The sequence below is a fragment of the Boleophthalmus pectinirostris genome, unplaced genomic scaffold (assembly GCF_026225935.1).
Source record: "Boleophthalmus pectinirostris isolate CB_2022bp ecotype Guang Dong unplaced genomic scaffold, ASM2622593v1 HiC_scaffold_6, whole genome shotgun sequence".
Taxonomy (NCBI): domain Eukaryota; kingdom Metazoa; phylum Chordata; class Actinopteri; order Gobiiformes; family Gobiidae; genus Boleophthalmus; species Boleophthalmus pectinirostris.
In genome coordinates, this window is record NW_026571447.1 from 16332266 (window position 1) to 16359297 (window position 27032).

The 27032-nt window shown below is 37.4% G+C and overlaps 1 protein-coding gene across 1 annotated transcript in view; it reads left to right on the forward strand.

Moving 5' to 3' along the window:
• cdk14 (cyclin-dependent kinase 14) overlaps nt 1-27032 on the forward strand; it is a 241898-nt gene that overhangs the window by 54386 nt on the left and 160480 nt on the right. The window contains exon 3 of the mRNA XM_055163590.1: nt 22388-22633. Coding sequence (XP_055019565.1) covers nt 22388-22633 — 246 coding nt within the window. The remainder of the gene's footprint in view (nt 1-22387; nt 22634-27032) is intronic.

The following is a 27032-nucleotide window of genomic DNA, read 5'->3' on the forward strand; positions in this document are numbered from 1 at the left end:
CTAGTACTTTTACAATTACATGCTCCAAATAAATTAGTTGTCATCTTTCTTGAGTTGCCTGTGGATGTAAATATAGTGACAAAGACCTCTCTTGGTGCTGAAGTCCAATGCAAACCCATTATTAGTTCTACTTTTGTTCTACTTTGCAATTGTCCTGAACCTTTTAGCCATTTAGTTACAGTTTGTGAATCTTCTTTGTTAGTCCCGGTTTAGTTCTGGATCATTGCTCATTTAGGTGAAAATATGTAGTTCGCAGTTTTGTTGATATTGATCCTAATTTGAGCTTTTTATTGAGAATACCCAAACACTGTATTTACTCAAATGGAACTCTGTGTGCTATCACATCATGATCTTGGTTTCTACATTTTCAGCCGAAACTGTAATCATTATTTGTCTTAAACTGTTTCTGACTGAATGATGCAGTCTGGGATCGGATTTGGATCCAGTCTGAGTGGGCATAGGGACTTCACACGTGCACACCACAGTAACATAATAGACAAGACACTGTTCTTGTAGCAACAAACCAGACAGTCAAGGTCATCTGTGTGCGACAATAAGAACAAAGGGGGAGAAACTGAAAGAGCCACTGAAGGAGGAGAGACTGTAGCACCTTCACAGATGTCAATATAGAGAGTGGCCTGCCTGCCAAACCCATTAAAGACATAATGTAAAATAAGATTTAGATCCAATATGACTCTCTTACTTTGAGTTGTATTTTGAGTGACTGAGTGAGTATTGTCCAGGAAGCATCAATCCAAAACTTAGATGCAATTTAGGCTAAATTAGTTCAAAAAATAAGAACACATTTGCTACTGGAATTCTGTTGAAAGTTAATGGTGTTTTTTTTAAATTTAATTTTTATTTTTATTTATTTATTTTTTATCAATATTGCTGTTAAAGGGTCCATATTATGCTATTTTCTGATCTATGTTATAATGTTTCCTCATCAAAAACGTACCTTGTGTTTTGTTTCTTTTACATATGTCTAACACATAAACTCTGCGTATTTAGAGTTCTTCTCTCAAACATAAAACACTCTGTTCCACCTTGTGATATCATGTGGTAATACAGAAAATGCTCTACTGTGTTTTTCAACTCCATACACCTTCACTACAACCGTTATTGTGGTTAATTTCAGCTCTGGAATTTCCGATCTCAAAAGGTACAAAAGGTAAAAGTTTATCGTTACCACTATATGATACATCACAAGGTGGAACAGAGCATTTTACTCTTTGGAGATGTAGACAGACTAATAATAAAGACTTACTCATTTGTGAATGAAACAATACACGACTCTGGGTATGTTTTTAGGAAGTAACAATATTCTAACATGGCTAAAAAAGCTTAGAAGAGTCAATTCTCAAACATATATATATATATATATATATATATATATATATATATATATATATATATATATATATATATATATATATATATATATATATATATATATATATATATATATATATATAGTATATATATATATATATATATATAGATAGATATAGATATATATATATATATATTATAAGAATGGGTCAAAAAGCCAGCAGAGGGCAACAAAGTAAACTTACATTTTCCTGTCATTCGTAAATCACTAATATTTAGTAATGAACCAAGCCCACACATTTCACTTTATTAATCAAAGTAGCTTAAAATACAGCTTACTTTCCAGTGCCAAGACAAAGAAATCAGTTAATGTCTGTGGCAGTGGGTTGCTTTGAAATACCTAATACTTTATAGTCTATGTGTATTGAGGTTTTTCAATGACATTTTATATTCAATTGTTTTCCATTAAGTGTAATCTTCTTAATAGCACAGTATCAGACCCCAGAGACAGTGAAAGAGCACATAAACTAGTTTTATTGTAAAGGCTGCTCTGGTTAACCACCTGATCTCATGTTTAGCATTAGGTGTCTGCGTGAGTACATGTGTATGTGTGTGTGGGGGGTGTGGGGTGATGTAATGGGCCATGGCACAGGTCAAGTGCTCCATGGCGTTCTGGTGTAACCGTAAATTTAAAGTAATTGGCTCCAAAATGGGTTGAGGGACTCCATCAATAAGATTAGACACACAATAGTGACATCACCGACTGCTAATGTTAAGGAGCAAATTCAGTTATTGGAGAACTGCATTTCTGTTTTGATGTAGTTATTTTTCCAAAATGTAAAAAATACATTACATTACAGCTAAGTGTGCCCTGTGAGATGTACAGATCTTCCTTAATATTTATTTTGTGCACATAGACGTTATTGGAAAGACATGCTACTATGTGCTTCTCAAAAGAAACCACAGAGTGTCCAACTAGTGTTTTTGTCTCACAATAAGCTTACTTAGGCCTATTTCAGGTATTTAAAGGGCCCATATTACACCATTTTCTGATCTGTGTTATAATTATGTTTCATCCACACATGTTTAAGACACAAACCTGCATATTAAGTTCTTCTCTCAAACAGAAATCATGCTGTTCTACTTTGTGATGTCATGTAGTAATACAGGAGGTGCTCCATACTCCATAAACTCCATACACTTTCACAAGAATCATTGGGATAATTTCAGCTTTGGAAGTGCCAGTCTCTACTGGACTCAAGGCAAAATGTAGCTGTTAACTTGAAAACAACTGCTTCATGACATCGCAAGGTGGAACAGGGCATTTTGAGCTTTGGAGATGTAGACAGACCATGGATCTATAATAAGTGAATTGTCCCAAAGAGCAGGATTCTTCTGTATTTTTTAAAACATGAACAATATGAAATGTTTTAAATTGTCAAAGCTTTATAAGCATTAGCCTTGCCCTGCTCTGAGTGCACTCTAGCTCTACTCTAGCAGCTAGTGCACTGACTGTTCAGAACTGCACGTTTCTGATGTTACACGTTTTGCAGTGTAAGGCCAGTATTCAGGAAGTCATGCGGAAGTAAAAGTCTATTTTGGCGTGATGTGCCAATGAACACAGGCCATTGAAAACAACATGACACCATTTTAGATTCACCTTCCAGATTTTATTAGTTCTAGTTTTATTATAGTCTATAGGGTTACTCAAACATGTGTGAATGAAACAAAACATAACTCCAGGTATAGTTTTAAGGGAGTAACAACATAATAACAAACCTTAAAGCTCATAAGAGTAAATTCTGATTAATACAGGCCCTTTAATTCACTATATAATTCATCCTTTAACTCGACCACATGCCTGCCAGTTTTTCTTTTCAAACACTTATTTACCTTGAACCACTAGGTGTTGCAAGGCAAGGCTTAAACATCTATTTAGTAAGCTTTTGGAAATTCAACATAATACACTTGATTGAAGTATATGTATAAAACCTTAAAGATCACATGAAATGATTGAGTTGAAAATACCTATTGAGTTAGATGTCCTTGAATGACTGCACTTGAGAGTGTCTGTCTGGATTCACACAATAACTGATAATTTGCTGTACCAAGGTCATGACCACTGAATCACTGTATGGATGCTCTGCAAAGTATAGCTCCATTCTCTCCTATTTGTTCAGCCAATAATAAATAATACATGCGGACAGGAGATAGCAGCTTTTGCATAATGAGATGAATGAAGACTTCAGTGAACATTGATGCTGCTGTTGTCATAGTTACTAGCTCAAGCAGTGATGCTCTTTAACACATATTTAAGCCATACTGAATGACAAAAAATAGTAGGCTGTATTGTGCATGGATGGGAAATGGTTAGCTTTAGCCTTTGCATCTGTATACACTACGATGCTATCCGCTAATGCTGCAGATGCTACTGTTTGCTTCCTCAAACTCCTCCGGGTCGTACCATCTCGACGTGTAAACGGGGGGTCCTGTAGGATTTCACTTTGCGCCGTCTCCCTCTTCCACAGTATTTCCGCTCCCATCTGTCACATTGTACTTACTCACCACTCGCCAACACCTCCACCGCCCCCAACCTCCCCCCTCTCCTTACCCAGGGGAGGGCTGATGGTGCCGGGTAAGGCGAAACACAGAATCAGCCTCCTAATACGGAGCTCCTAATACGCTACCTCGGATTTCACTCACTCATGCTTTGAACACGCCTCCACTCCATCCCTCCCTCCATCCCCCCCCTCCTCCTCCTCCTCGCCGCTCTGCCCATAGTACAATCTCATCACTGGCAACACAGCGAGACGGAGGGGGGGGAGAGAGAAAGCAAAGCAAAGCGAGCGAGAGAAGAAGGAAGGGAGGGAGGGAGGAGGGAGGGAGATGTTTTCAGCTGGGTTGCAGGAAGAGAGCTTTGGCCTGAATGCGTACTGTCTGCTCCTTTGAGGCGTCCAGGTGAGCTGTTTCATCTTGGAAGGTAAGCGTTCGTGACACCATAGTATTTTTTTTTTTTTTGAATTGCCTTTTCTCGTGCGCGTTTTGCATCCCCGTGGCTGTCACCTCTCCTCCCCTCCTCGCTTGCTCGCTCGCTTCATCCTCTCTGCTGAACAATTCTCCAAATGCCCCAATCTAGACACATTTGCACGCGAGATTGGGTTTAAGTGTGCAGTGTGTGTGTGTGTGGACGGTTGTCATATGGCAAAGTGGTGGTGTACAGCCTGGCAAGCTTCAAACTAGCACACGAGTCTTGCATATATCGGGGGAGGATGTGACGAAGGAGTATGGGGATGTCTAGGAAGTAGAGGGGGGCAAAAAAGTGGGGTGACGGTTGCAGTTTTGGAAGTGTCATTGCTTTGGATGGCCAGCCTAGCTCAACCCTGCCTCTTAGCCTCCACTACCACTATACTCTTAGCTAATAGGTTGTAAAAAGCGCCCTAATGGACAAGATGGGATAGTGAATTTTCCTATACTTAATTCTGTGTCCCACTTAAGGGCAGAATGATTCATGCAGGGCTGTGGACACCAAAGGGAGTGTACTTTTCGCTAGGCCACTCGCCATCTGTGGCACTGTTTCGTAAAAGGCGTAATGTTTTCGTATGTGGATTCATTTTGAGGACAGCAGGCTAGAGCTTTTAGAAGCAAAGAGAGCAAGAAGGAGTGAAACTGGAGAAGTGGATGGAACAGAGTAGCTGGGTGTCATGTGATTATGGGCACGGGAGGAAGCAGGCCAAAGCTAACATCTGAAGACTTTAAAAGAAAACATGAACTTGGGTTAGTGTTTTGAGGATAATATAGCAAAAATAACTAGATTGTGAGGGATTGTAGCACATATAGTGGTGGTATCAAGTGTTCCCAGAAAGCTACCTCACAGTTTTGGCTTCTAACAGACCATGAAGGGAGATGTACTGCTTTAAGGCTTAGGGCTCCTTCAGGCAAAGTATAGTGCTGTATAGTGTTGGCCAGCAAAACTTACGAAATACAAAAGGACTTGCCAAGAAGGATCTGTAGGGTCCCATGGCAAAAAGCAGAATGTAAACTGCTACAAGGGCTGTTAAATATGAATAAAGCAGATGTGAAAGTGTTCTTGAGTGAAATGCTCAGACACCTATCAAAATTATTTCTCTCAGGTGACGTTTTTATAAGTTCCAGTTGCTTCAGGCAATGTAGAGATGAGGTCTTCTTTCATTTTCAGGAAAAGTTTGCAAAGTATGTTTTTTAGTAGTTATTTGGTAAGAAAGAATGTTCAACAACTGCTTATTAAAATATGCACCCAGTATAGTCCTCAAGCCTATACTTCACTTATGATTTAAAATGTCTCTTTCGTTGTAGTGTTTTTGGTTCTTTACATGAATTTTATGCTATTTTCTGATCTGTTATAATGTTCCCTCATCAAAAACATACCTGGAGTGGTGTTTCTCACATGTTTAACACCTTCAATAGAAACATTTGGATAATTTTGACCCTGGAATTGCTAATCTCCACTGAACTAAAGATCAAAGGTAGCTGCTAACTTGAAAACTAACACTACATGACATCTGAAGGTGGAACAGAGCATTTGGAGTTTTAGAGATGTAGACAGACTAATAATAAAGGATTACTTAAACAAAACACCTTTAATAAATACAAATTGTTTGCAAGACATATTTATTATACCACATGTGTTTCATTTGGGTTTTTCATATAGCAGCTTGCAGGGATTCAAACCAAGGCTACAATAAGTGATCTAACAGGCATTTTTCAGATGTAGCTTTTGTTTCTTTTAACAGTACGCAATTTATAGCTTGTGGAAGTTTACAGACATTCCTCAGTACTTAAATTTGCTTTAGGCCACAAGGGAACTATGCATTTGTAAATTGATTTTAGATCCTAACTGTCTATTATTAAACATGTCTTGGTATTTTAATAAAGAGTATAGAACTTACCTGAAGGCAAATTACATCTTAAGTGGTTTTGAGATGCCAAGCTTTCTATTATCTTCAGTTTTACCTTTCACATTAACAAGACAGTCTTAAAATGATGTAGGTTGTAGGGATGCATCCATATGATACTATTATTGGATGTCGGCGCTCATACTGAACAATTTTCTGGATTGGATATCGGTTTCCAAATATCAGTTCATTCGATATCCTGGTTGGACATATAGAATGATGTAATAATACTTCTGCTGTTCATAGTGGACCCAGAAAGCTTCACAATATTTGAAGTTTTATTTGAACAAAGTTCTTCTAGGGTCTGATTGTCTCCATGGAGTTGTTATTGCTTTATTGCTTATTTCTTATTGATTTTTTTTTTTGACTAACTTGCTTTTTTTTTTTTTTTTTAAATGGGTTCACCTCTCCACACATCTGACATGTAACTTGGGCTCTAGCATCACCTGCTGTGATACATAAGTGTAATGCCATACTGTAGAACATTCCAGGTAACATTTCCATAGAGAGAAGCAGGTCACAGACCCACCACCAGAAAAGTTACACAGTGTACATTCAACGCTTTAGTATCAGAATCGTATCATAACTGGAGCTGGATCGGTGCATCTCTGTTAGGTAGTACATGAAACCTATAAATCCAAGTCTCACATGGAGCATTTCAGTTTCAGTTTATTATTACAAGAACTACTTTTACATTTAAGGCATAATCCAGGTTACTGAATAGTGTGTGCCAGTCCCAATGCATCAGCGCTTCCATCACGTTAAAAATGTGAGTGCCTACTTTGTAAAAACCCTTTCTTATATCTTCCTGAAGCCTGCACTATCGGTTGTAAGCAGTTTACCCTAATACGCTGCTCATCTGAACAGAGCCTGATTGAGTTTAGTGCAGCCAGGCCCCTCTCACTTCCAGTGGAGCTTTGCAGGGCTGTAATAACATTGTACAAAGTGAGTTCTGGCATGTCAGCTGGCTTTTCTAGCACTGTGTAAAAACGGGAAGGATATCTGTCATGATAATTATCGTATTGACTTATCATTTAATATATGAAATATGGAACAATATATTTTGGGGCTTACTATTTATCGTATGTATATTTTTGTTGAGATATTAGGGAGGTTTTTATAGTGATATAAGATTTGAGCAGTGATGAAAATGTAACTTCCAGGACTAATTATTGGTTCTGTTTATTTTTTGTAGCTCATGCTTTTAATGATATTGTGGTTTACTGGGCTTATCCTGCTTTATTTTTTATTGTCTCCTTGGCATCATGTATTTTTAATATTACAATTTATCACAATATTTCTCTGTAACAACATATCATGCTTTAAATTTAGTTATCGTGACAGGCTTATCTGTGCTGTAGACGTATACCAGCTTCATGTGTTCCTTGTTTTTCCTGTAGCTTAACCCTAGAGTTGTGTTTGCCCAGTTCTGTTTACTCCCACCTACAAGCAATAAAAGTCAGACCTCTTGTGAAGGCAGTGGGAAGTGAAAGGGCACAACCCACCTTTGTTTTTATCAGTCTGTACACACGCTCTTTGAGGTGGAAGCACTGTGAAATTGTATCCGGGTAAAAAGTATCGATACTCCAAAGAATCAAGAGTAATACTGCATAGAAAATGAACAGAAAATAATGAAGTACTGGTCTTTTGCATCATCGCGTTTTTCAGTCACTCCTTTCTTTGTGGTGAACTTCTGTGTCGGTGCCATCAGCTCTTCTGACTGCCACTGGTCATTCATGCACACACTACACTCATATAAGGCGAAGTGTCTTGCCTAAGGACACAACAACAGTAGTACTAGAGCAACTGTCTCTCCCTATCTCAACTGATACTGCTACTATTATTACTAATGTCATTTGCTGTATTAAACACTTTTTAACTTCTCCTGCTTTCACTTTTTGTACATCTTCAAAGCTTAAAATGCTCTGTTCACCTTGTGACATCATGTAGTGATAGTTTTCATGGTAATAGCTACTTTTCACCTTTTGGCCGGTAAAGATTTGAATTTCCAGGGCTGACATTATCCAAATGATTATAGTGATGATGTATGGAGTTTAAAAGCAGAGGAACACTTCCTGTATTACCACATAACATCACAAGGTGGAACAAAGTGTTTTCTGTTTGAGAGAAGACCCTAAATATGAAGCGTTTGTGTGTTAAACATGTGTGAATGAAACAAAGCAAAACCCCAGATATGTTTTTGATGAGGAAAAAATTATAACAGATCAGAAACTAACGTAATATGGGCTCTCCTTTAATACATAATACTACACTTACCCATCGCTTTATAAGTCCAAAGGTATGCTGATGAAAATGTACTGTATGAAATATTGAGTGACTCAGAACTGTACTATGGGGTTGCTCACGGGGTCGCTCACAGTTTGCACAGAGCTGAATGGTGAGTGAGTGATTCATATCAAATAGCAGCAAAATGCCTCTGTTTGCTTAAGTGGCACTTTCAGTAATGAGTGAATGCTGAGGCCCAATTAGAGCTGGAACCACAGTCACTTAAAGCCATAGTGTTGTACTGATGTGGAGGGGACTCTTGGTAATGGGGAAATACCAGCAGGAATCCAGCCATAAGAACTAGACTCATTGTCAAAGCAAATTAAGGCTTAGTCATCATTATGAACAGTAGTGGCTTTCTCTGATATTCCAAAAGAGTGTTTTTATTGATCTTGTGGGTGCTTATGTGCTTTTAAAGTGATGGGCAGATGAACTGAAAACACAAGAGCTTAAATATGAGAAACGTGTCTAATAATTACTATTCAAACGTCTGCTATATTGAGAACTACTATACTTCAAAGTGCTTACTTCTTACGTATTTATTTTTGTTGACACTAATAATATGTATCTTCTTATGCAGTGACTTCCTTTGCTACACATCTAAGTCGGATGCCCTTCCATATATTCAGGCCTCAGACTGGTACTTCATTTGCTTGTAAACCTCTGGCTCAATGTATCATGACTACAAATATTACTACTTACAGGTACTACTACTTAGAATAAAGTGATGTGTAATGTATCTGCCTTAGCTGGAGGATTTTGATTTTGTGCATGTTTTAGTTTTACCTCTACCACTAATGGGTCTAGCCTCATCACTACTGGTGCTACTGCAACTACTGTTTTTATTACCACTACCACCAAGTCAATACACATTAATTTTTTACCTCATCTAGAACTTAGACTAGACTTAGACAGAATTTATTGATCCACAAGGGAAATGATTTGGACACAGGCGCTCACACATCACAATATAATATAATATAATATCAAAGAGCATATAATATAATATAGTATAATATATATATACTAGAATGTAAATAGGAATACTACATTTAAAATAAGAATCAAGTCTGGTGTCAGAACAGTTTTCTCAGTTGTACCCAGACTGGACTGACTTTCTATTCATCTAATACATAGCATAAATTGGTGATGTACTTTTTCAAACCAGAAGAATGTGCTAAAATATCACTTGTTTTTCAAAGTATAGGGACTGAAGGCACAGCTAAATTGATAGGAGACAGCTTGATACCATGACCCCTCAAGGGAAAAGACTCCATTTACAACTTTAAACCTGCCTTGTAAATTGTTTCTCCTTCTCTTCTCGTTATTTAGTGTCAAGTTGACTTTGACGAAATAAGCAATCTGCAGCTCCAAAAAGTTAAAAGTTCGATTCAGTTTGTCACTTTCTTTCTAGTGTGTTAGAAACTCTGGCAGCTCATTTAACAGAAAGTGTCAAAGCTGGAGTGAAAGTTTTCTTGGTTTGCTAGAGTCTGATGCCTGATGCTGGAGATTGGCCAGTGTAGTCATTTCTATATCTGCACTTTTAGTTTCTGTTGCAATCCAATCAAATGCAGTGGGCAGTTATGCTTTTAGGGCATTGAAAGTTTTGGCTCGGACTTTGTGTCTGTAATGTCTGCTGGTTCTTCCATTTACTTTAGCGATATGGAATACATTACCTAAAATATGGGTGTAAAAATAGGATTAACTATTTAAATTATGGTGTTATGTGTGGATAAGATTACTTGCATATTATATAAAACTTTGAAATTTGAAAATATTTATCCACTATCTATCTATGGTCTGATTTTGAAGATCTGGAGTAGACCTATATACATTTTTACCATAAATATTTACCATAATAAATACCATAAATTCACAAAATCTTTAAAGAGGGATTATTATGTTGTTCCCTCATCAAAAACACACTTTTTAGATGTCATTTATGCATTTCAGTAATTTAGTGATCTCTATTTATTCAAACTCTCTTTACAGCTTTAAGATTTTGTCTAATGCTCAGCCTACGTCACCCAAGCTCCTACACGCCAATTCTTCATAAATATACAAAAGTGTATGTTCATTAGCGGCTGATTAGCTGATAACATGCTGATTATGTTGTGATAGCGCTCTGAAGGGGGAGTGACTTAACACAGAGAGCAAAAGGATGCGAGACTCAGAGCAACTAAAACAAAAGTGAAATTTATATGTTAATATGTTGCTTTTGGCAAATATAACAAAACAATACCAGGTAACATGGTGATCTAAATATGTTATGTGTTAGCATTTATTACCCCTTAGAAGTAAAATCCCCCCTTTATAAAGTAATTGCCTAACTTCAGTGTATCAATAACTACAGTTTGTACTTTAAATGTGGCCAGTTTGTAGCAGTTTACTCACACATTCAATCCTCCAGTTAAATTTCAATATATTCTAGCACTAGTTGTGGGAGAGCTGAATATTTTTTTAAATTTAATTACATTTCTGTTGCTCTTTCTTCACAAACTGTGTAAAAATGTGCTATGCCAAACCCAAAATATCCCTGATTTATCCTAAGTTTTCTTGTGCAGCTGTGAATAGGTGGCCCATGCGTCTCTGTGCTTTTGTATCTAGGGCATTGCACAGTATCGTAATTAAGATTCACAACCACACGATATCTCCAGGCGGGTTTTCAACTTGATAAAAGAAGCTACAGTCACAAAATAACAAAACATATTTCTATCTTTTATTTTGTTCTTTTGCTTAAAGTTAATATATTACACATAATGGATTCTTGTGAACTTTACGCCATATGACAGGGGTGGGCAAACTACGACCTTTTAATCCGGCCCGCCGAACTGGAATAAATTACAATAATAAACTTTGTTGATGTTTTATTTGTCATGCATTTCCAGCGTTTCCCAGTAGATTGCGCACTATATATACATTGAGTTGCGGCGTATTATGTTGGCCGCAATGCTTTATGGGAAAGTGTTCTTACAAGAGTTATTCGGACCATGAGTGAAGTAGTTGGTGCTTAAGATATAAGACTGCACTGCTTCCATTTTGAGTTGGAAAAAATAAATCAAGGAAACCAATGGACTCTGAGTTGTAATTATTAACGTGTACAACGTTTTGGAGGTAGGTTTAACCACACTCACAGATGTATATCTGTGGTTGTTTGGCGTGAGCTATTTTTGAGCTGTTACCAGTCATATTTGAAAACAGTGAACTCACGATATACATTCACTGGTGGTGTGCAGTGGAACAGGTCTCAACAGTTTTATGTGTTCTGAATCTTTCACAGCAGTGATGACACGTGTAGCCCACGTCTGAAGTCCTAGATAAATGTGAATAAGAATGTAATGAATCTGAGCTCTTAACACGTTATGTCCTGTCTTCTGTCCGGCCCTTCAGTCAAACTTTAGGACCCTATGTGGCCCGCGAGCCAGAAAGGTTGCCCACCCCTGCCATATGATAATATTGTTACCTCCTCAAAAACATACCTTGAGTTGTTGTTTTGTTTCAGTCACACACGTTTGACTCACCCTTTCTTATTACACTGTCCACATCCAAATCTTAAAATGCTCTGTTCCATCTCATGATATTTCATAGTGGTAGTTTACAGCTACCTTTTACCTTTTGTTCAGTAGAGATTGGCAATTCCAGGGCTGAACTGATCCAATTATAGTGAAGGTGGAGTTTAAAAGCTCTTCCTGTATTATTGCATGACATCACAAGGTGTAACAGGGTGTTTGCTGTTTGAGAGAATACAGCATAAATATACAGGCTTTGTGTGTTAAACGTGTGAATTAAAAAAACAACAAAAAAAACAAGGAAACATTATAACATAGATTAAAAAATAGCGGGCCCTTTAATAAAAATGACTTGCAAAGAGAAGGTCACATTGAGTTTGTCATTTGTCCAAGGATTTCGCGCTGTGTGCCAAACTAGAACTTTTATTATTTTGACCTAAAAAATGAAAAACACCTATTAAAAATCATGTTTTAATCAATTTCATTCAGGACAACGAAAACTATCCTCAAGGTTAATAGCTTCTTTAATTTATATTGGCCAAGATGGTGCCAAGCGACAAGTGAAAAGATACAAGATTGGATGGTGTAAATTTTAAGCCCAAGTTTCTATATAGGTAAGCTCCCAAAGTCACATTGACATTTATGGTGATGCTAAAACACCATTAAATACAACATGGGCTGTGGTAAGGTCATGAAATCCTTTACATCCCGCTCTGATTGATAATAATAAGTGTGAAATTACATTGTACCCATGTGCTAAATCAGAGCAGCTCTGAGATACTGGGGCACTGGTTGGTTGAAGGTTGCAATGGACATGGATATTGAAGGTTAGACATGGACCTCTGTTAGAATTTATTTCTAACATGAGCTATTCCTCTTATTTATTCTATTAAAGCTGTTTGATCACGCTATTTTCTGACTTTTGTTATAATGTTGTTTCCTTATCAAAACCATACCAGAACTTGTATTTTGTTTAACACACAAGAGTTCTTCTCCCTAATGGAAAACACTTGGTTTCACCTTTTTATGTCATATAATGAAACAGAAAGTGGTGCACTAGGATTATTTGGATAATTTTAGCCTTGAAATGACCAAACCCGATTGAACAAAATGTAAAATGTAGCTGTTGTCATGGAGTGGAGTTTTCATGTCATCACAACAACAGAGCTTTTTCAGTTTTCGAGATGTAGACAGACTAATAAAGGATTACTCAAACATGTGAGAATGAAACAAAACACAACTGGGGATATGTTTTTGATGAGGTAAGAGATAGCAAGTGTAAATTTTACTTAATATTGAAGCTTTAAACTTTTATTTTTTACTGAACTATATTTCCTGGGTAGAGCGTGGTTGAATTTCTACCCTTGAGCAGAACACTTTCCCTTTGAGCTTGTCTGAAGGAATGTAGACCTGTTTTTCTTTTGACTATGTAGAAGAGTTGTTGACGAACATGTATATTGTTGAAAATACCATAACTGTATCTTTTTGATATATAGAGAGATAATTATCCCATCTTTACTTTCTCTTATTTCCTATAAGTCATTTCTGGTGATTCATATTAACAGCATTTATTTATTGCCAAACTGCGATCCACCTCGCTGTTGTACAAACTTAAGTACATGAATAATAAAAGCAAAAATAACTTGAACTAACTCCAGTTTGGATGACACTATTGGCTGTTACCTAATATCTAAAACACATATTTGTTCTGGCTCATCTTTTAGTTTAAGACCAAATAATCACTCAGTAAGCCTTGTTGTTTGAAGGGGGAACCGCAAAGGAATCTATATTTAGTCGTAACACACGCACGCTCCATCTGCCTTTTAGAAGCACTCAAACAAAAGAGGCGATTGGGAGATGAGTCTTTTTTTTCCGGTCTCTTCTATTGTAGCTGTATCGTCTTGCTTTCAGTGATAGCCATGTTTTGTCCGAGTGAAAAGTGCGTTCACACGATGGAAAAGCCTGGATGTGGCCAACTTAACATGCCTGACAGCTTTGAATTAGAGCGGCACATAAGCGGGCTGCACGGATGATTGGACTCTTATGGCCTTTGTGGCTCCTGTCGTTTCAAGCTAATGCTAATCGCTACAGCCACACTCCCGGTTGCATTAGCGGAGGTGGAAAGAAATGGAATACTCAAGGGACTTACTGATATTTATGGAAAACTTCTTTTGCTTTGAGTCTCATTGTTAAGTGTATACTTGAGGTGACAATAGCTATTAAAGAGCCTGATTGTCTGATCTATTTTATAATGTTTCCTCATCAAAAACGTTTGCAAAGTAGTTTTTTCTAAAGCTACACATGTAGGGGTGTGCAAAAATATTGAAATATCGATATATTGTATCGTTTAATGTGATGATACAGTATCGATATCGTGAGCTGCTGTATCGATATATATATCGCCATGGGTATTTTTTTGGTATATTTTACGATATTATTTTATGACAGTGCCACCGTTTTGATGCTTGTTTGGAGGAAGGAAACTTTTTTATGAAACACATTTGACATATTCACTGTTTTGATGATTAAAATGGGTGTGTTTCTTATTAACTTTGTACAAGAAATGGTTTAACAAAGACAGACTTGAGTTAGGCTTTATTTTTTATTGAACTGTATCAAATCAGTTTGAAATATATCGTATCGAATTGAAAGGTCACTGCATTGAGATATGTATTGTATTGTGGCCTACGTATTGTGACACGTACCGTATCGGGAACTTCTTAATGATACCCAGCCCTATACACATGTTCAATACACAGATTTTGCATAACTAAGATGAGTTCTTCCATCAAACAGAAATCGGTCTATTCCAACTTGTGATGTCATGTGGTAACACAGGAAGTGCTCCCTTATTTTTTTAAACTCCATACACATTCACTACACATCATTTGGATAATTTCAGGCTACATTTATATGATGATGGTCTGAACAGAAGACGCAAAAGTGGCGTCGCGTCTTCACTTTTTTCTTCACTTCCGCGTTTAGATGAGCTTTTTCAAAAGGAAATCTGCATTCATATGGTGACGCAAAAGTGTGTGGAATTTGATTGGGTAAGCATGCCAGGCTGATAGGTGGTGATGCTAGGTGGTGATGTCTGTGACGTAAATGCGTATGTGACGTGAGCAGACCTGACCAGAGTTTTGCGTCTTGGGCAATGTAGACGGAAACGCTACAGCAGAGTGTATTCAACTTTTCTGGTTTCAGATTTTTGCGTTTTTAAGCCCCAAAATGGCATCACCGTCTAAACGAAAGGCACTTCCAATAAAATATTTTGTCATTTTTACCCGCAAGTGTTCTCATGTAAACAGGCCCTCAATACAGGAATTGAACTGATTGAGTTTTTAGTATTGATGTCTGCTCAAATGTGTATCTAGTTTCGATAGGTTTAGTATAAATTAGTCTATGATTTTCAATACTTTTGACAACCATATTGTGTACACAGTGAAAACATTTTAGACTATGCAATGACATTCTTGCTTGCTTCCTCTGATAATAAATAGTATACTTACTTACATTAAAAGAACAGATTATACAGGGCATTTTACCAATAATTTACCTGTAAATGTCCTAACGAACTATTTGCCTTTTGGTCATTTACTTTTGTAGTACTTCCACTATTGGAAAAAATAAGAAATAATGTTTAGGAGTATTTATTAGCATTATTAGTATGGATCTGCATTAACTATCCATTGCATTATCTTATGACAAACCCTAAACCCTCCCTACAGACGAATGGGGTCAGAGCTGCGGTAAACAATCCCACCGTAGCAGAGAAAACAAAACAGGTCAGCCATGTTTGTTTACATGTGTGTACATAAGTCATCCTATATGAACGTGAACGGGATCAGAGATGAGAACAGTGATGGAAGAGCCTGTCCTTCAAGTCCAAATCGATATGTGGTAATGGCGTCCTCTGGGGGATTTCCTGTCGTGGTGGGCGTATCCATCCTGGGAACAGAGGAGCAGCCAGATGTTACTTCAACACCCTGCTGAGATCAAACTGGAGCCCATATGCACAAGTTATGGAAACATTTACATACATTTGGCTATGATTCTTGAATATTTTATACATTGTAACATGCAACAAAGAGTATTCATGATTTAAATATACTGTACACACGCTTTATAAGGAAGGCTGAATGTGGACAGTTTACACATGGCAAATACTGTACCTGATTTAGTTTCCATTACATGTATTTGAGCAAAATATGTCTTGCCCCAGTACAGATATGCGTAAACATAAATAATAATAAGTCCACTGTGTTTGCATCTAATTTCACATAATTTTCTTGTCCGATAATCAGGAAATGTGCGTTACTATGCTAGTTGTTGTTACCTTTACTGTCATGGCAAAACTTCATTCCGCTCTGTTCTGAAAACTACTTATAAAGTCATTGTGGTGAATAGTAAGGTAAGTTAGGAAAAACATTGGACCACTGCAAACCAATGAAAATGAACTAGTTCTATTTTTCACCTTTTTAAGATAGTAAAATCAAGGTCACTTTAATGCTCTTAAAATGTTATAATATAGGGTTTACAATAAAAATTTTATGCTACTTGTATATGCCTTTTTACTTTACTTTTTACTACTTTTTAGTGTCTTATTTAACCAGCAGTGTAGACTAATGAAGTCATATACAGTACAAGCATATACTGTCTTGAATATTTTATGTCATTTAATGTTTTTCAATTTACCACAGTGTGATAAACCTGATGTGTTTATTCCCAGTCATAAATAATTTTCTCATATTCTAGCCGTAAATACTTGTTTGTAGCTCACTCGTGCGTGGTGTCATTAGCACTGAGCAGGTTTGTGCGATATAGGTTAGTGGAGCCATATGGTACTTTCTGTGGAGTCAATGCAAGTCAAGGTCTGGACTGTAATTAAACATGCTACACCATTTATCAAAGAGGACATACTAAATGCTCACTGTGTGCTGCTTTGGCATTATATATTACCTGGAGGTGTGTGTGTGTTTATGGGGAGCCTTTTAGTGCTTGTTCATGTTTACAGCTATCTTTAGAGTTCATTTGCGTCTGTGTTGGTCCGGGTAAACATGATGACATACACGACAGCCAGTATTTATTAAACTAAATCTCCATTTTGAATTGCTAGGTACGGGTATGTCTGGTAGTCTTAGCTTTTAGGAAAATGTAAGTATTGCTTTTAAGTAATATGAACTTAATTGGAGCCTGTGTTTGACTTTTTTCTCCTAAATTTACAATGTATCATTTTGTTTTGATGAAGCCTTGATTCTTAACATAAAGGTGCACTGTGTAACTTTTTGGTGGAAGATCTGGCTGTTTGTCTCAAAGAAGATGTTACTGCCTTGCCAAGAATGCTCCACAGTATGGCATTTAATTTGATCCATCTCCATGGAGACAAGCAGGTGGCATTTCTAGGCCAAGTTACTGATGATGGAGAGTCTATTCCACTTACAATAAGAATACAATTATGGTATAAAAACACCTGTAATTAAATAAATGCAGGGCAGACAAGTTTAATGCCATAGGCCAAGGAACATTCCAACTTTTAATAGCTGCTATGTGATAGTTTTGGCCCAGGTTTAACCCGGGTTTAATCTTAGCCCCTGTTTAGACCTGGTTTAGTCCTGGCCTGGTCAGCTTTAGACCGGTTTAGGCCTATTTTTCCCATTTGTTCCCGCTCATTGCGGTCTACAATATTAGTATAGGACTGTTCATCGATGCATGTCTGAAGCGCAATTAAAAATCAATTCATATTAAAGGTACAAACAATGATTTATTAATGAATGGAATAAGCAGCGTGCAGGATCCTTCACACACCCTGTAGTAACTTTTCTTTGAAATGATGATGATGATGCGATCGTGTTGCTAATATACAATGCATAACACAAAAGCTGTTGATGAAGGTAGACACACTATACAGGGGACCATAGAAGAAGCCATCAGTCACTGTCAAAACGGCATCTTCAGAAATAAGAGGGATAAACAGGTCCACAGAGCTGACGGACAGCTCACGATCTTTTAACGGTCTCTTAAAGGATATGCTTGCACTTTCTAGGAAACTTTAGATCGTCTGTCCATCAAGGCCATTAGGATAGATTGTTTACGAGGGCAGGTCAGTGTCATAGGGCTTGAAGCTATTGAACCCTATGGTGTCGGCTAAACATTTGAAATACAACAGAATTTACGTAAGTTTTAGTAGTGAGAAGAGGAAAATATGTAAGTAGCAATATGTAACATTTCTAGGGGAGGGTCTGTTTCCTTCTTGTCTTCATGGAGAGGTTATTGCAGCGCTTGGAATGTTTCACAATATGGCATTAAATGTATCTGTCTCTCTTGCACGTACTCAATTACAGATGTTTAGTGGGGCAGCGGTTCACAGATCTAGCCTGTAATTTGGCATGGTAGGTAATAACCTGCGTGTCTTAGCTGTAGATAGATACGTTTAATGTCATACAGTGGAACAAAGCAATGATATCTCCATGGAGACAAGAATTCTTATCAAGCAAGGCAAAAAGAAATATCAAGCCAAATGTCAAGTGTAGTCTTTGTGCCACCTCCAGACTTAACTAAACTAAATGTAACAAGAAGAAAGTGTCAGGAAAAGCATCTGATAGGAAACATAGGTCCATTTGTAAATTGTTATTTCATTATTTGTACAATGGCAGATGATTTGAAGAGTCCAATGTATGTTCTGTTTCCAGCCATACATTTGTGACCATCTGCACATTCATAAGATGGTATGCACACTTGTTATGGGAGCTACCAGTTGCCAAAATCATCTTGATTCAAATGTTGCTCTGAGGTTGTTTTTGAGAGCAGCTCTTGAAAGAAAGTGCTTGTGTCTTGTCTGAAACAGAATGAGCCTCACTATTGTCATTGGTGAATTTTTAAAGTGTGGTTAGTCAATACGCCCATCAGGCAAAGGAGGAGAAACACTGTCTTGAGTTTAGCAGTAAATTGTATCATGTCAGTCAGGCTAAAAGCTACTGATCTGTTTGATTGTGGCTGAATCTAGATTACACAGACATTTATACAAAAAAATTGACTCTTGGTATTGTTAAAGATAAATCTTAATGATTAGCACCTACTTCATGTTTGTGATGTTAACTGCTGTAATTTTCAGAAGAAAAGACACATTCAAACTACTTCTATCCATTCTCAAATTCCCATTCAACGTTGCACAAGGCCATTAGCCAGTGTCCTGAAGTCACCCCTGCTATGCTTTATCAAAACAGAATATAGAGCCTATAATTTAAGTGTATTTGAAATGTGAATGGATAAAATAAAAACAATGGTGAATCCCTGATCATTACACATGTTGAAGTTTTGATGCCCTGTGAACTGTTGTGTTATATAGACCATGGTTTTTGACAATAGCAAGGATTTTCAAACTCAAACTCAAACTCCAAAGCTGAATTGAATACTAAAAATGTTTATATTATGAGACTGTGAGACCATATCAGATATTGATTAAAGTATGCACGTTTTTTGTATGTAGTTATTGAAATTATATGCTTGAGTAATCCTTTATTATTTGTCTGTCTACATCTCCAAGCTTTGTTTAGTAGAGAGAGCTGAAATTATCCAAATGATTCTAGTGAAGGTTCATGCAGTTTAAAGCACTTCCTGTATTACCACATGACATCACAAGGTGTGCTTTCTGTTTGCGAGAAGAACTCAGCCTAAATATGTGGGACTTTTGGGTTAAATGTGAATGAAGCAAAACACAACTCCAGGTATGTTTGTAATGAGGAAACATTATAACATAGCTCAGAAAACAGCATAATAAGGGCCCTTTAATACATCTGATCAACTATGAGTAGGCTAGATATTGCTAATAATTACCTGCCCTATCTCCACACTGTCCTGCCCCTTGTTTGTTATGGCTGTTTACGGCTGAGCGCTCCCATTGAGGCGTGTGCGCTGAAACCTGGCCCACACAGTCTCTGGGACAGGACTTTGAGCTGCAAGCCGACTCCTCTCCTGTGTTAGAGTAATTAGAAGTTCTTCCTGCAGGGGAGTCCAGCCTTAAATATTTCATCTGTAGGCAGCAGTGGCAAAACATGTCACACCACCTGCGTCTTTTGTGTCCCGTACACAGTCGGTGGAGCAGAGGCTGGTAAGGCCAAAGAGCGTGTGGGTGGGTTTGTGTTAGGATACGGTCTTTATGCGGTGTTTTCTGTATGTGCTGTTGGGTTTTGTTGTGTTTAAAGTGTCCATGTATTCAGGTTTCGTTTACAATGTTTTGAGCGTGTTAACAAAGTAGGCTAGGCTGATATTTGGATATGCGTTTCTTTTTCTTTCTTAGGCCATACTGTGGAACATTACATGGAGACAAGAATGTGACAGATCCACTGGACAAATTACACAGTGCACCTTTAATGTCTGAGTTGGAAAAGGTCTTCTTATCAGTTCAGGACAACAGTAATATATAGGCGATGTAGATTCTCCAAATTTCCCAAATGACAAAGATGATGTTTTATGTTTGTACTAATGCATTTCTGAATGAATACCAAAATAAAAAAATGAAACAAAACAATGAAACTAATGCAAAGATGATGATCATGATGTCTTGTACTTTCTATATTTGTTTGTCTAATGATGTCATTTGAGGTGAATGCAGTTGTAATGTTGGTCTTTACATAAATGCATTGGCCTGTGCATGTGCATACAGCTTTTAAATGGGAGAAAAAGTCTTAGGCTTGGATTGTAATTATTATGCTGATGTATTCTTGATTACTAAAACATTGGGCACGGTGGCCAAGTAGTTTATATTATAATGTGGTGTTTTGACGATTATCCAGACAGAAAGTCAAATGAGCTTCACATAAGTTTCTCATTTGGGTTGCCAGTTTCAGTGCTGGAAATCCAGTTGGTTTAAACCTAAAAAGACACTCTCTGAGCTGAATCCTCACTACTTAAACCCTGGCATCGGCAGTTAATGAGAAAAACATGTATGTGTCCTCTTTGCAAGTTAAGGCACTAACAACTCAGGTTCAGTTGTGCTGTTTTAAAAGAATTGTCCAGGCTACACACTGTCTCTTTAAAGGGCCCACACTGCACTATTTCCTGATCTATGTTATAATGTTGCTTCCTCATCATAAACATACCTAGAGTTTTGTTTCATTAACACATTTAATACACAAACAGTGACTATTTAGGCTGAGTTCTCTCAAAGTAAAAGGTAGATGGTAACATGAAAACTACCACTTCATGACATCACAAAGTGGAAAAAAGCATTTTGAGCTTTGGAGATGTAGACAGTCTAATAATAAAAGATTAGTCAAACTTGTGTGAATGAAACAAAACACAACTCCATGTATGCTTTTGAGGAGGCAACAACATTCTAACATGGCTTAAAGCTCACAAGAGTCGGTTTTGAATAATATGGGACCGTTTATGGGACTTGGCTGCTTTGTCAGTCTGTTAGTAGCTTATCTTAAACTGTAATTACTGGATTGTGATTAAAACAAAAGTCTCCTGCAGTTTTGTTCTCCTTGGTGTGATATCAGTCCTGGACACAGCAGTTGTAGATGTCTGTTGGTGATAAGGTGTTGTAAGGTAACAGTGTGCACACAGACAGGAGCTGTTTTGATCTGAGGAGAGTGGAGATAAAACCACGGCTCTCATCTGTTCAGAGAGGTACCAGCAGCCTGACAGAAGGGACGGGCCCAGGCATCCAGAAAGAACCAGTCTGGAGCTGAATGACAGGGGTGCAGATTGTGGCACTACACTACAGAACAATCACATATGGACTCTTCTTTACAACCATTTAATTATCTCTTCATTTGTTGTTTTCAGAATTTAGAAAACTGTTTTGGAAGGGTGTTGGAATACTGTTTTGATTCTCCATATTGTGGCCTTGTAATTTTTTTTCCAGATAACTTGGCATTTGGTTGGATGAGAACCATAATGAAGCGAGTGCCAGGAACATTTTATTCAATCAGAGATGAGAGATATGTGTATACAGCCTGTGACTATACCAGACCCTTGTTTGTCATGGTTCAACAGCAGAGCAGAGCTTGTCTTGTTTTAATTATTGTTAGACCTGGGCACATTTTTATCATATTACTATTATTTAATTGTAGTTTTTTGATAACTCTATTTCTTCTGCTGGTTGACTGTAATGAAGAGACTTTCTTCTTGGAGTGAATAAAAGTGGTTCTTATTCAGATTTAGCGATTAAATTCAATATCCTTGGAAATCAAGACCACAATCATCCTTAACATCTCTGGGAGAGGGTGCACCACCTGTCTCCATGGGGATTCAATTGTTTTGCTCGGAATGTTCCACAGTATAGTAAGCTCACTTCACCTCCTCTCTTTGTCTTTTCCTCTCCAGATATGTGTCACGAAGATGTCCACACGCAGCGTCCAGGGATCCGACTCGGTCATCAAGCCCCTGGACACCATCCCTGAGGACAAGAAGGTGCGCGTGCAGAGGACCCAGAGCGGCTTTGACCCGTTTGAGAAGCCCACCAGTCAAGTGAAGAGGGTCCACTCCGAGAACAATGCCTGCATCAACGCCAAGACCTCCTCCACTGGGAAAGAGTCACCCAAACTGCGCCGACACTCCAGTCCCAGCTCTGTAAGTGGCAAGAAATACAATAATATACAATAAGAATCAGTGGGTGAGTGTTTATCACTTTGTGGGGACGGAAGACTGTATACAGCTCTAGGGCTGAGCGATATGGTAACAAAATTAATCATCGATCTTGATTTTCAATTTGGTTTTAGTTTTTCTTCTCAAAAATAAAATAAAACTCGCTTTAATTTCACAAACAAGACAGACTTTTTATCGCCATTTAACCATAGACAGTAAACAGAAGTGGACTAAAGGAGTGTGACCCATAGTGTTTGGCTCCAGTCAAATGAATCTCACAGTTATGGGGCAAATTTGGAGTTCCACATTAGGAATAGGAATTGATTTACAGACAAAATAGCCAAATAAAACCACCAGGATCATGTAGAGCTGGTTAATACAAAAAATTTAAGACCAAAATGATGAGGCTCACAGCAGCGCTTACAGAGACAGAGGCGACATTTTTGCCTATTTGGAACGAGGGTTAGCTCTGTCCATTTATATATGCAATATGTGCATTTAACACAAAAATAGCTACATTTTTTGAGCTGCAAGACTAGCTCTCAGTTGCCCTTTTAGAGCTAATGTTACTGCTATTCATCAGAGACTGTCATGGATAAAAGTCAAAGACAAACGTGTAGTTTGGTTCTGTCCTTGCATAAAGCCTGGACTACACACAGGCCTTTTAGAGTGTTCTCACAGCTACAGCCCAGCAGGCGCCAGAGTTTAATAAGACTTTACTTTGTCTAAACCAGAACTAATGCAGTACAAACAACTTTTGTATACAGAGCCATTTCTCACTGGAATAAGCTGCCTCCAGATATTATGCTAATATACAATCATGCCACATATTAAGAAATCAATATTTGAAAATGACACAATGTTAATGCTAACCAAGCACAATTATTAACTTCTGTGTTCTGCTTAATTCCTTTATGATGGAACTGTTCGCATTATATATTGATGTACAGCATGAACAGACAGTATGTGGTGCTTTTGCTTTGAGAGTGGAGAGTAGTCTTTGCGTTTCCAGAGACTTAAATAAACAAACAAATAAATAAGTAAAATATAAATCTTGGCAAGTTTTAAGACACAAACAATAGTTGAATTTGTTTTAGTTTTTAATACCACTCTAACCTTCAACAAAACTTCTGTTCTAAACTTCTAAACCGTATTTTATTCCTAATACCAGCCACACTATCTCACATTATAAACACATTACATACATGAAACTTGGCTAATTTTGAATACGTTCTGGTGCTACCCCCATTGATTGCTTTCCTAAAAGTAAACAGCGAAATGAGTTTAACTGAAGGTGAGGGATTTTTCTCCGAATCTAAAGAAAACCAGCCTATTGATCCGCCCACAGAGCTCATGAGAGGGAAAACATAGACCCACTCATTTAAACTCACTCAAATGACTTCTATTGATTTCATTTGGCTTTTGATTGAGATGGATTAGTGACATTATGCAAGTTCAGTTTACGAAGTGGGAAGATCCTCACTGTCCTCAGACCACCTGTAGGAAAAGTAAGTTAAGATGCAGCTTTAGATGCAGTAGTTTAAATCTATCTATTAATGCAAGGAACGTCTGTCTGTGTCTCCTCCTGTTGGTTTGTTGGTTTGTTTGTCTGTTCCACGCATAACTCTTGAACCACTCATAGATTATAATATACAGTATCAAGACCACCAGAATTTGTTTACTGTTCGTGGACAGTTATTGAAATGTTGTCCCCAAATTTCTTGTTAGAATGAGGGTTGATGACTAGACCAGAGCAGCTCTAAAACTGCAGTTCTTGTGTGATGTTACTAAAGCTAGTACTGATCTGTATAAAATTACATTTTTTTGTGTAAAGATACTTTTTAAAACAGATCTTTTAACCATTTATTCACTCGAAGTTGTATTTGAAGTGATTCCTGCATGTTTGATCAGTCATTAATGGCTTATTTTCAACACAGCATATTCACCACCACCAGCCCTGTACTTACTTCCTTCTCCAATTTTATTTTCTTAATCAGTGACACGTAGGATTCAGCAGTGTCATATTGTCATTTTGGTGCAAATGAAAAAAATCTAGTTATCGCTAACGTGATCTGCAGTTATTAATCTGAGGTACTGACTCTTTGTTGTGATGATTCTTACAGTGATGCCTTGTTTTTCTAAATAAATAATAGCTATATAGCAAGCACAAGAACAATAGGTCTTCTTTAATATAACTAATATTCTGACAAAACTTTTACATGCAGGTTTCGCTTAGATAACGACACTGGTTACAACTATACACTGTAGTATGGCTCCTTTGAAAGCAGCCTCGTGTATTAGCCTTGGAGCCACAGATGGGCTGCAGAGAGGACACAGGAGTCGGGGAAATTATTCAGCGCCAGTCACTGCAGTTTGGTTTGAGAAAGCAAATTGTGTTGAGAATTGTGCTGACGTTTCCATAGCAACACCGCCTGGGTTCTGTTGTACACACAAGTTTTTATTTTTTATTGTATCTTTTTGTACTGCTGAGTAATTAGTCAACTCATCCAAAAGGCTTCAAATGAAAGTGAAGTTGTTTATTGCCTCTGCTTCTGTAATGGAAGTTAAAAGTTCAGTTCCCAAATGTGTAATCAAAAAATTTAACTAGACTATGGCATAAAGTTGGCCAAGAGATGCTGTTTTAGAGAAGGCATCATGCAAACATAATAGCAAGCATTATTTTGAATGTATAATTGGACACATTCACCATGTTAAATGTGTTACTTAAACTGTTGATAATATTATCATTTTATCAAACCCGGGTGCCTTAAAATTTGTTTCTGTAAATTGTTTACTTTATTTAAAGGTGCACTATGTAACTTTTTGGCTGGGGATTTGTGACCTGCTTGTTTCTATGGATATGTCACAGCTCTACCTTACATTTATACAATTACAGGTGGTTTTATGGCTCAGAAATACCTAGAAAAACGGGGTTGCCTCTCCACAGATCTGACCTGTAACTTGGTCTGATTTGGTCTCCATGAAGATAGAAAGGTTTAATACCACACTGTGAAACATTCCAGATGAAGCAATGACATCTCCATGGTGAAAAGCATTTGATGGACCCTTCACCAGAAAAGTTACACAATGCATCACAAATTATTATTTTTTTGCACATTTTTCTAAAATGTTCTGCCCATAAGCTCACCATTTGAGGAGTGCCAATGGACTGAAATATTGTTACTAATAAAGCCTTGTTGACATCTACTTGAAATTGCTATTAGATTATTAACCAATTTTCCTCTAACACAAAAAAAAAAAAAAAAAACAAAAAAGCTACTGTCTTAACACATTTTATCAGCCAATCTAATTAAAAACCCACAAGAAATTACCTTGTTTATTTCTCAGGAGTTTTATTTTGGCGGGCAGGCTAATTTTCCTCTCTTCCTCCTTAATTGAGAGCTTTATACAAACAGCATGATTTTCTTAATGACCCAAATGAGATTTTCAGGATTCATGGAGACTCGCGCACACTTTTAAAATCCATCTCCAAATGTAAAATGTCGGCGTGTGCACAAACTGGATTGAATGAGCGTATTATGACATCTGAGTGATTGCCTGCCAGCTTCTCTGCAAGATGCTAATGAACTCTTTCAACTGTGAACATGAAAAAATACACTTTGATCCAATCATTTTATTAGTGCCCACGTTAAAGTAATATACTGTACTATACACACGTTTACTTTTGAAGTAACACATCACTGTGAGTTCAATAGAGAAAAAGTTCAGTTGTAGATAATTGGAGAAAGTTATCAGCAAAAATGTGTTGAAAAGCAAAAATCTCAATTACATTTAGGAATTCAAGTTCAAATTCATGTTCTCCATTGCAAACGTTTATTGAGTCCTTTTCAAATCAGCAACACAGTAGGTTATAATATAGTACAGTATAGTATAATAACACAGCAAGATGACCTCCTACAAACCAAAACAAACAAACGAGGAAATATTTAGAGAGCATTTCATAAGAAACTTTATTTTGAATGTAAGAAATACAAATTTGCACTAAAAGCAGGCCTGTTGTGCAAAATCAACTTTTTAGAGCTTTTAACTGTTATAGTGTTTTGAATGATCCATGCATGTTTGAGCAGTCTTTAATTACTCACTTATTTTCAAGTTGCCATGTTGCCGATCAATCAGTTTTCACCACCATCGGCATATGCCCACTGCTCTCTACTTACTTTGTTCTCCAGTGTTATTTTCTTAATAAGTGATGTGTGTAGGATTTGGCATTGTCGTACAAGTGAAAAAAATGCATTGCACACTTGCTTGATCTGTAGCTATCCATTTGAAGATGCCGACTCTTTGTTGTGATGGCATTTACAGGGGCATCAGCTCCCATTGGGCACTGCAGTTTTCTAACGCAGAAGTCAGTGGATTTCTTTCT